This window comes from Antrostomus carolinensis, unplaced genomic scaffold (assembly GCF_000700745.2).
Source record: "Antrostomus carolinensis isolate BGI_N321 unplaced genomic scaffold, ASM70074v2 scaffold25435, whole genome shotgun sequence".
Taxonomy (NCBI): domain Eukaryota; kingdom Metazoa; phylum Chordata; class Aves; order Caprimulgiformes; family Caprimulgidae; genus Antrostomus; species Antrostomus carolinensis.
The window spans coordinates 1-10,908 of NW_010318922.1; the positions used below are offsets into that span (position 1 = coordinate 1).

Here is a 10,908-nt window from a genome sequence, read left to right on the forward strand (position 1 = left end):
CGGGGCAGCGAGTCCCGCGGGGCCTGGGGAGCGCTGGGGCCTCGGCCGGGCCGTGCTGACGCGGAGCCGCTCTGCCCGCAGGAAGGGCCGCCCGCCCCGGCCAGTTCTGGGACGTGGTGGCGGTGACGGCCGCGGACGCGGAGCAGGCGCTGGGCTACCGGCAGCAGCTGGCCGGGAAGCTGAGCCGGGAGGAGCTGCCGCTGGGCACCCGCTACCATGTGTTCGTGGATCCGCCCGGACCGAAAATCGGTGCGCACCCCTCGCCGGCTCTGCCGGCTCCTCCAAGGGTACCGGACGGAACATCACCGACCCGTATCCTTTAGAAATTCGTACTTCTTACCGCAACCTGACGGCCTAAACAGTTTAAATGTGTTTAAATATATTGCCCAGTGCACAGCACACACCTAGGAGAGAGCGGTTGGACTGTCTGTCCTGCCCCGCTCAGGCGGGATTAGCAGGAGGTGGTTTCTGGATCTCTGCGAGGTAGTGATGACAACTACTTCGAGAGGTTCTATTAAACTATGATTTATCAAAGGGTGTTATAATAAAGCATAACAGCGTTACAAAAGGGAGATGTCTTGGCAAGGAAAACTCACAACAGTGCAAATGACTTGGCAAAGGAAACTTACACGCACCCTACTGATACTGACAGACCTGCAGTGATTTAGGAAACACCAGCAATGTTAATCACTTACAGTGAACTAAACAGTAACTATCAAAACTTGCCATCACCGGGTAATACCAAAGCTTACAGCAATCCAAAACTTATAACAGTGTTACCCTTATGTGCCAGGAACTTAGTTAAGCTGGGAAAGAAAAGATCAAAAGAGAAAAAGGAGAGAGATGGAAAAGTTTCCAGGAAAAGGAAGATTACAAAAGGGAAAAGAGAAAAAGGAGAGAGAAAGGAAAGTTTCCAGAGACTCACAACCCCTTGGTTCCAGCAAAGTTCATTCCAGCTCCTCGGGGATCTTTGGGCAGCAGGCATGCTCCCTCCTGTTGTTAATTCACCTTTTTATAGACAAAAGTTCTCAGGTCTCCACCTGACTTTCTTAAATCGGCTTATGGAGCAACAGGTGGTGTGATGTTATTTTGCATTAGAAGTGGCAGGGGCTGTCTCCCTTGTGGCAGTAGAAGCGGTGGGGGTGGTCACCATCTCTGTGCACATGCAGCAGTCATTGGGTCACTTTGTGGGCCCCTCGGATTTCCTTACCCACCAGGGAGTCAGTGGGGTGTCCTTCGAGCATCCCACAGCTTCTCTGACCGGACACCTGGAAGATGTGAGCTCATCTCTAATTATCAGCAAGGCTACTCACCCTTTGATTTGCAAGGCTGCTTATCCGTTGAGACAATTAGTCTTTTTACAACAGAATGGGTGAGACAAAATTCTCGCTTTTCTGTCTCACACTGTCCAGAATATCTTCCTATAATTCTTAATTCCTGTTCACTTTGCTGTAGAAAGTAACTAATCTCAGTAATCTGTCTGCAGCATTGAATAATAGGCAGAGACAGGTTTTCAGAAATGGAGCAATTTTAAGTTGTAGGAGCACATAAGAATATCCCAAACCATTTCCTATGCCCCAAACTTTTTTTCTCATTTCCATATTGTAAATGTCAAAAGTCAAAATGTCAGTGTTTCAAGTCAGCAGTGCCTCTGCTCCAGGTGCCCTCCCCTCTGGCTGCACAAGGCTTCCAAAGTGACTGTCCCATCATCTTTTCAGAAGATACTAAAATATTTTTTCTTTAGGAAATGGTGGGTCAACACTTCACGTTCTTCGATGCTTGGAAGATCTATATGGTGATAAATGGACTACTTTTACTGTGCTGCTAATTCATTCTGGTAAATTCTATTTTACATTTCACATTCTGAAGTTGTACACCCCTCCCCCTACCCCCCTTTTTTTTCCTAAAAATAATATAATGGCAGAGAAGGAGTCAGAGTTGTGCAATACAGTTCCCTCAAAAAAGTAATCCCAAATATATCCAATCTGATCATTTGAATTTAGATTGATACTTAGGAGATACGTGTCAGGCATTTCTTCTCATCACTTAAGTTGTTCAGTCAAACAGTGGAGGAAGAAGTGTAATTGACAGTATCTGAATTAAGCTTCTGCCTTGAAACATCCATGTAAGGAGCATGTCCCTCTCTGGGGGAGGCCTGGGAGTCCTCATGACTAGAGACAGACTGAAGACTTGTCTTCTTATCCAGCTAGTCAGAACACTTCCAGAAGGGGCATCAGTTTTGCAGAGGAGAAAGAACTCAGCTAGTAACAAGTCACCTGACCAAACCGCTGCTAATTTGACCCATCTCTGCCTTAAAATTCCCAGCAGGGGTGTGGGGTCCTCCTTTTCTTCAAGCGAATACCAGGCGTCATTTGCTTTCCTCACTTTAGTTATGGGCAAGTGGTCCGTGTTCCACCCCAAACCAAAGGTAATGAAATCGACCACAATTTTGATATAAGCCATTTAAGGCTTGCCAAAGTTTGGACATAAGGTCACATCTGCTTTGAGAAATGTTTGAAGAAGAATGATTGATGATTTTTTTTAAATGTGTCATTTTTGGGGGAATACTTAGCATATGAGCAAGCTGGGGGCGGGGCAGGTCTATGCCTTTGTGTATATATAACATAGCTGCATAGCTTTAGGTTTTGCTTACTTATATAGTGTCTCTATAATTAAAAATGTCTTTTTCTTCAAGGTGGTTACAGTCAACGTTTACCAAATGCAAGTGCCCTCGGAAAGATTTTCACAGCTTTGCCTTTTGGTGACCCCATTTACCAGATGTTGGAACTGAAGCTTGCCATGTACATTGATTTCCCCAGTCACATGAAACCGGGAATTCTCGTTACGTGTTCAGATGACATCGAACTTTACAGCACTGGGGTTACGGAGACGGTCGCGTTTGATAAACCTGGATTTACCGCCTTAGCTCACCCGTCGGATCTGACCGTCGGGACCACGCACGGAGTGTTTGTTTTAGATCCATCCAGTTTTTCAGGAAAAGGAGGGCTCGAATACACGTCTTGCCGTCGTTTCCTGCACAAGCCGGCTGTTGAGACGATGCGCCGCTGCGGCGCAGTATGCGTGAGACGGAACTGTCCTCAGCCAAGTTCCTCCGGAGACCACAGTGACTCAGAAATGGACTCGGAGTGTGTGTATACAGACAGCATATTTTACATGGATCATAGCATTGCAAAGCAATTACTGATGTTTTATAAGCAGATGGGCACTCTTTGCTGTGAAATAGATGCATATGGTGACTTCCTCCAGGCCCTGGGACCCGGGGCTACTCAGGATTACACAAAAAACACCAGTAACGTCACAAAAGAGGAATCGCAGTTGGTAGAAGTTCGGCAGAAGCTCTACTCTCTCCTGAAGGGAACTGCGCTTAACGTTATAGTCTTAAACAACTCCAAGTTCTATCACATTGGAACTACTCAAGAGTATTTGCTTCATTTGGCATCTGACAGCAAACTGAAATTTGAGCTCAACTTACAGCCTGTGGCTTTTAGTATCTTTTGTGGCAAAGGCGAGACCTTGACTCAGTCAGCAAGTATCATCCAAAGCGTGCTGGAGCCCGGGTGTCTCATAGGGCCAGGATCCGTTATTGAGTACTCTAGAATTGGACCTGAAGTCTCTGTAGGGGAGAACAGCATTATTAGTGGATCACACATAAATTGGAAAGTAGACATACCTGCAAACTGTTTTCTGAGTTCATTAAGTATCAAAATGAACAATCAAGTAAAGTATGCAAGTATGGTGTTCGGTGTAGAAGACGACCTGAAAAAGAGTGTGAAATTGCTGTCAGATATACATTCACTCCAGTTTTTTGGAGTCAGCTTACTAGAGTGCTTGGACCTCTGGGGTATGAAGGTTTCAGACCAGCTCTTCTCCAGCGAGAGCACACGTTTGGGGCTGTGGACTGCTAGGATTTTTCCTGTTTGTTCTACTTTAAGTGAATCAGTTAGAATGTCATTAAAAATGTTAAGTTCTGTGCAGCACATGTCAGCTTTTATATTGAATGGCTTTAAGCTCTTGTCTGTTGAAGAAATGCTCACCTACAAAGATGTAGAAGACATGTTGAAGTTTAGGAAGCAACTTTATGACAAAATCCATCTACAAAGACAAAAAGAGAAGTCTTGATTTGTAGGAGGAACAGTAATTGAACAAATTTCCTGATTTAATTTGCGGATGATTGATTACTTCCCAGCTTGTAAAAATCATAAGAAAAAAGTGGACAGATCTTTTCTCTAATTTCATTGAAGTAGAAATAACGAAATTTGTATTAGCAGTGCTGTTGTAGCATAACATTAATAATGCAGCAAACGCAGATTAACTATTCTTTTAATGGAAGAATTAAATATTTCAGATCTCTGAAAATACTAATTGCTGAGTTTTCTTGGGGTGCTATTATTATGTTTTGTAGTCTTTGTCAGTAAGAGTATGATACAGAACAAATTAATTAGAAATTTGACTAACTGCTTTAAAAGTTTTTTAAAGTAGAACCAGCCACATGGAATGATGTAGGAACAGTAGGGTTTCAAATAGCTGGCGATAAATTTATTAAAAGTACTTTTTAAATCAAGACATCCTGTCTTAAACATTTTTTTTTTTAATACTTGTTTTTCATCAGAGGAAAACGACTTGCATGAACGATCATTCTTTCCTTTGTGACTAATAATCTTGGAGTGAAAACCTGTCATCAAGACATAGTGATTATTTTATTTTTTTACTATTAGATGCTGTGCAATCCTGTCCAACTCTGTGTTCCTCTGTGTTTTTAACAGCTCATTACATAAACTATCAGTATATACTTCACTGCTGCAAGGTGGAAAAAAGCTTGTTCACACTAAGTTTATATTCAGACACCTCAAATAATTTATTTTTCATTTTGCTTCTATAATGACTGCATTTTAAATTTTTCCATTTCATGCTATTTTTAGGAATGTGCTGTGTATTATGTCAATGTAATTTGACTGCACACATAATGCATCTTTTTCTGTTGCCTTTATCTATGGGTTTTCATGGGTTTTGTAGTTTTTCATTGTAACAGTGTTTATCTCCCTACTGACTGAATTCCCTAACAGCATCTTTCTTATGCCACCTACCAGGTAGTGGTGTAGTATCTCCTGAATATTACCCAAGCTGGTTTAACCTTCACCAAGTTTCTTCCTCATGGATAAAGAAACCTTTCAAGAGACATAGTATTTTTCCTGAAGATCTCTTTTGAGCAGGAAGAAATACAAAGGAGCTGGATAGGGAGGTTGGGACTTGCTGAGGTCGCCTTCAAGGGAATAAGGAGAATTTCTAAGCAAATAGAGGTTTTAAAAGTCATTATGAAATACTAGTTTAACAACGGAAACAGCAGTATATTTGAGAACATTAAGGTCCAAGACAAATGCTTAAAGTCACAAAGTAAAAATAGTCATAGAACATGGTGCATGAAATTGTGGCTCGTATATCAACCTCTTCGTAATCTGTTCATCTGTTGTTAGAGTCTACAAAATGTTTTGGGAAAAATGAATGTTTGACATAGACTTTGCATCTTCAGTTGGAGACCAAACTTTGTTTTGAAAAGACTTCTCTGACGATTGCTGTACTGCTAGACAAGCTTTCTGGATGTTTAGTAACAATAAAATAAAGTTGCATTCTTTTAACATGATTATTCACTTAAACTGTTACAATTGCATTTATTCTGAATTCCCTGGGTACCGAATATTGATTTCATTACTGAAAGCAATCTGGATATAAATAGAAAATGGCTTTGCTTCTGACACATAAGTAATGGGAAAAAAGAATGAGGAAAAGCATACTGACTAAGCAGGTTCTGGAAGGTGTTGAGATAGACTTGATGCAAAAGCAGCTGCTATGGTCTTGGAAGGAGCATTCTTCCAAGAAAAAAAAAAGAACAGAAGTGGAATCCTGGTTGTCGTCTTAGACTCCCACGCCTGGCACCTGGGTCAGAGGCTGTCTCAGGCTCAGTGTGTCCAGCACGTGCACGAGGAGGGGTATGAAGTGCTTCCTACAGTATTTCTTTCAGATTTTCTTTCCTGGCGTGCTACTGTCCTGCCCTAGGCTGCTCAGATGTGCTGGCCCAGCTGCAACCCAGATGGGTAAAAGGCAACTCCTCACATCCCTGCCGAGAGTCGTGTCCTCTGCCATGTGCTGTCATTCCCTGGGCTCGCCTCGCTCAGAATGATCCCGGTTACTGCGAAATGGTGAGAGTTACACAAGTTCTGTCGTTCTGGGGCACTGCGTTGGAGAGCGCCTGTGTCGATTCATCTCTGGGAATCCCCTGCCCTCGGTAGCCCTCAGGTCTGACCGTAAACCCGGGGTCACGCTCCTGTGGTGAGTGGTGTGAGCCTGACGGGTGCTGGTTGGGGTCTGCAGAGAAGCCTGCCGCTTGCGAACCGTAAACACTCATAAAGAGCCCAGATTACACCATGCCGAGAGAACTGCCGGAAAGCTCAGCTGCCTCTCTCGCCGAGGGCAGTAACACTGTCACTGTGCTTAGTTCTGCTGTCAAGGACCTAAATGAGCAAAACTGCTGTTAAGATTTGCTGGAAGGATTCTTTGGCCGCAGCCGCAGAGCGAGGCTGTGCTGTGGGCAGTGCACAAGAGCTGGATGTGGGCATTCTTCAAAACATGACATTTGTCCATGATCCGCTCTCCCCCGGTGCGGTCTGTAGGGCGCAGCCACCCAAAGCTGTTGCTTAAACAAGCTGTGTCTGCGTTTGAACGCACCGAATGCGCAGTCACACCCTGCTTCATCTACAGCTCTTGACAGATGTGACTGAGTCAGCTGGTGGCTGAACCCCTCGGTGAGGAGCTCGTCCTAACCTTTGAATAAAGCCCAAAGATACCTTCTTTTGCAAACGTGTCTGGTCTCATGTAACAGTTCTCAGCAGCATGTCCATGAATTGCCATGTTAGGGGAAAAAAAACAAAAAACAAACATATCTTGAGGCAAAGAACTTCCTTTAAAAAAGATCTGTTGTAATGGAATGAAACGTAGATTTGATTTACTGGGTAGGAAACATTAGACTGCTTTAAGCCATTATGCCACTCCATGCTTTCCATTTACACTAATTATTTCTGTCTCAAATTTTAGAAATTGAACTTCGGTCAATATTAGCCATAGATAATGTCAGCAGCCTTAATGAATTTATTCTACAGGTATTGAAATATCTCGATTTATAATGGTTTTCATTTTTAAACTGCAATCAAGCTTAATGTAGTATTTTATTTAAAAATATATATTTTTAAAATGGAGCTCTAGTAATTATTTTCCTATATGTTTTCATATAGGTTATGTGTGTACATGTTCATACACACATTCTGTAAATTCATTCTTGGACTGCACACTTAGGAATAAACACTTTTATATATAAGCTTCCAGTAATTTCCACTGAGCCACAGAAAGCGCATGTTTGCCCATTAAATTTCTAATGTATCCATAATCCTTTGTGGTCTTTTTTACTACCAATAAAATTACGATTGTGAAGGGCAAGTTTAGAAAGTTTATAGAAATATTCAGAGAAAATGGACCATAGAGAATGTTAGTGCATGAAGACTGATAATGGTATTGGCAAACCAGGCATCCATCTGCCAAGGGCTGGTAGAATTTAAAATTTAAAATGCACGATCATTGCACTTTGATGAATTTTGTTGAAAGCATTTGGTAAACACGAAGCATATTTTTCTGCAGGCTTTTTTGTGATTTTTAAATGCTTAAATGCATCTTTACCCTGTCAGGCTACAGGAAGTAGCTCGTTTTGTTGATTTTCTGGTATCAGCTTCAGAATAAAATCTGAAAATCTGGAATGAATACCCTGTTTGACTGAAGTCACTAGGAATTTTGTTTTTTATTTAAGCAGGGGCCAGGATTTTGCTCCTGGCAAGTGTGTTGGTGGAGTAAAGGTTTCTGCAGTCCACCAGGGAGGGATCAGAATCTCTGAAGCAGAGAAGAACAGGAGCTGCAGAGCTGTGGTTGTGAACCCTGACAGGGCGCGTGAGGACCCTGCGTACGCCTGCCAGACCTTTGTTCACACACCACACCTCACCGTGCAGCTCCTCGGGGTCTGGGGCGAGCGGGGGATCCACTGGGGCTGCAGAGCACAGAGGTGGTTGCGAGGAGAGCAGCGAGTCTGGAGCGGATGTAATGTCATTGTTGAGTTACCATGACGTTTCTGTCAAAAGAAGGAGAGAGAGAGAGAGGGATAAGCAAGTATTTATATGTATCCTTCATGACACATTTGAAAAATAATGCCTGTATTTAGACGTGAGATAACTCTTTGTTGTATGTATTACAGCTATTTATAAAGTCTGCGTGGTTTTTAGCTGCAACAAATTCTAGTCCTTACAACAAGGGCTATGTTACAGTGTGATCAAATCTTCTTAAAATCAAAAGGACTTCAGACTGGACACTTCCAGATAATAATAATCTAAGTTTGATGTACCCAATATATGTATTTTATTCACATTGTATTTTACAAACTTTAGCTAACCTTTCTTTTTCACAGTCTGCTGTTAAGGTAGAACAATTTTTTCATGCAACCAATTCGGATAAACTTGTCCCAGGGAAATTGAGACCTGTGCAAGGCCACCCAGTAAAATTTACCAGCAAGATTATAGTAATTGTGGGGTTGCTGGTTTCTAGCATCAGATTCTCAAAATAAGATCATTGTGGCATCCTGGCCCATGATTTCCTCCCGTCTGAGTAATAAACTCTGAGTGCAGTGCTGAAAATCCCAGTCAGGTGGAACCTCCTAAGAACAGGAGGCATCTATTGAAATTCGGAGTTTCATTTTGATTAAGGCTTATTGAGTTTCCTAGAGGGATGCAGTTTTCGTATGGGCCTCTAGCTCACTGCCTGGCTCCCTCTGTCCTGAAATGCAACTCAGGCTGGTACAGTCTCAAATAAAGCCAAGATGAGTGTTTAATGATTTTATTCATGTCAGCTTTCTTTATTTAATTAGTTTTGCTGTGTAGTGCAATAATAGGGCTCATAATGAACATAATCTTAATGATTTCCCTGAATGCTTTGAGAACCTGCTATAATGAACAGAGATTTAGCCATACTGTGTATATTACATTATGAAATTTGAGAGAGGAGGATTAGTTCAGTAACCTTTTAGGCAGGAAATTGAAATCTGAGAAATTGGACCCTTAAAAAAGAAGACAACGGAAGGCAGCTGAAATAAAAATGAGCAGCTGAAAGGTATCTGTGCCAGAAGGATTTGGGGAACTGATGAAAGAAAGTAAGCTCCAACAAGCATTTGGATCTGTGGAGAAATATCCTCGACTTGAACAGGGAGTTTGTCTGTACTGGAGCCCAGCCGTTCCGGCCTCTTCTTGTTCCTAAAGCTCTGATGCAACAGCTTCATTTTCTCCTCTCTGCCCGTGTGGAAGATTAATCTCTGTGCAAATGCCACTGTAGTATTGTGAGAACAAAAATAGCACTGTTTTTCTGTACGCTTCTTTTAATCCACTGCCACGGAGAAGCCATTGTAAACACCTGTTTCGTTACATGGGCTACAGAGTTCCTTGTACTCTATTTTCACAAAAATGCATTTTCTTTTAATGACCTTTTCATTTTCTGTTGCATATCTGAATGTCACTGGGATGCCACTGAAATTTATAGGAGCAATTTACAGCCTCTCAAAGTAAATGATAGATGTGGATATGTTCTAATTAATTTGAAATTAAGATTATTTCAAAAGACTTAATCCTATAAACGCTCCTGGTGAAGGACATTTAAAACCAGAAAAGGGGTAAGAATTTTTCACTTTTCTCTTATAAGATTGGACATGACAAATGCACATTCCAAACATAAAATTGAAACAGAAGTTCTAAAAAATTAATCAAAGAAATACGTATATCTCGGTATTCTGTAAACATTACATTTGAAGACTTTACTCACTGAAAAACACTGTTCTTGCCATGTCAGTGCTACTTGTACAGATGTTAATTAGAACAGACCTAACGTAGTAGTCAGCGCAGTTATCCCTTCCTTCTCTGTATGCAAATGGTCTGCAAACAGGCTCTGCAATTATTCAGGTTTTTTCCTACTTTTTCATCCTAGTTTCAATTATTCTGCAACTTTCTCACAGCCTGTGTTGTGAAAGCTTCAAGAATTCACCTGGAAGTTGCTTTCATGGTGAACAAAGCTGTTGCATTGACTTCACTGACTGACTAGGCTGTCCTCCTGTGCTGCAGTTTCCAGTGACCTTCCCTCAGAGTCCATGTGAATGAATCTTCACCCACACAAATGTTTGCAAAGAGTGAATAAAAATATGGTATAGAAACTGGTGACTTCTTTTGACATATTTTCATGAAGTAGATGGTACTAGAATATAGATATATGCAAGACATTGACTCCTTTGAAAGCAAATAATTTTATCTCTATCTTGTCACAGAAATTTAATGCTCTTACTTTATAGAGCTTTTGTATTAAAATGCATTTTCCATGCAGAAGTGAACAGAATGTTTGTTTGAAATTTTTCACCCAGAGGGTGGTGAGACAGTGTCCCAGGTTGTCCAGAGAAGCTGTGGCTGCTCCTCCCTGGAAGTGTTCTTGGCCAGGCTGGATGAGGCTTTGAGCAACCTGGTCTAGTGGAAGGTGTCCCTGCTGCTGGCAGGGGGCTTGGGACTGGATGAGCTTTAAGGTCCCTTCCTAGTTTGTGATTCTGTGGTTCTATGATTTGGAGTTTGTCCTGTTCCTGTTTTCATGCCTCACCTCACCGCTCAGCACCTCTCCTCCCGTCGCCATGCCTCACCTGGCCTTTCCTTGCCTCACACCACCTCACCACTCCTCGCCTCACTGCTCCATGTCTCTCCTCACCTCACCTTGTCTTGCCACTCCTTGCCTGACTGCTCTGTGGCTGCCTCACCTCGTCCCACCATGTACCTC

The 10,908-nt window shown here is 42.2% G+C and overlaps 1 protein-coding gene across 1 annotated transcript; it reads left to right on the plus strand.

Moving 5' to 3' along the window:
• Positions 1 to 66: 66 nt before the first annotated feature.
• On the plus strand, positions 67 to 4,140 carry FPGT (fucose-1-phosphate guanylyltransferase; the record flags this gene model as incomplete). The annotated part of the gene is made up of 3 exons (XM_010169099.2): positions 67 to 249; positions 1,745 to 1,837; positions 2,696 to 4,140. Coding segments are annotated over 3 exons (1,721 nt in total), but the record flags the coding sequence as incomplete, so codon positions are not given.
• Positions 4,141 to 10,908: the final 6,768 nt, after the last annotated feature.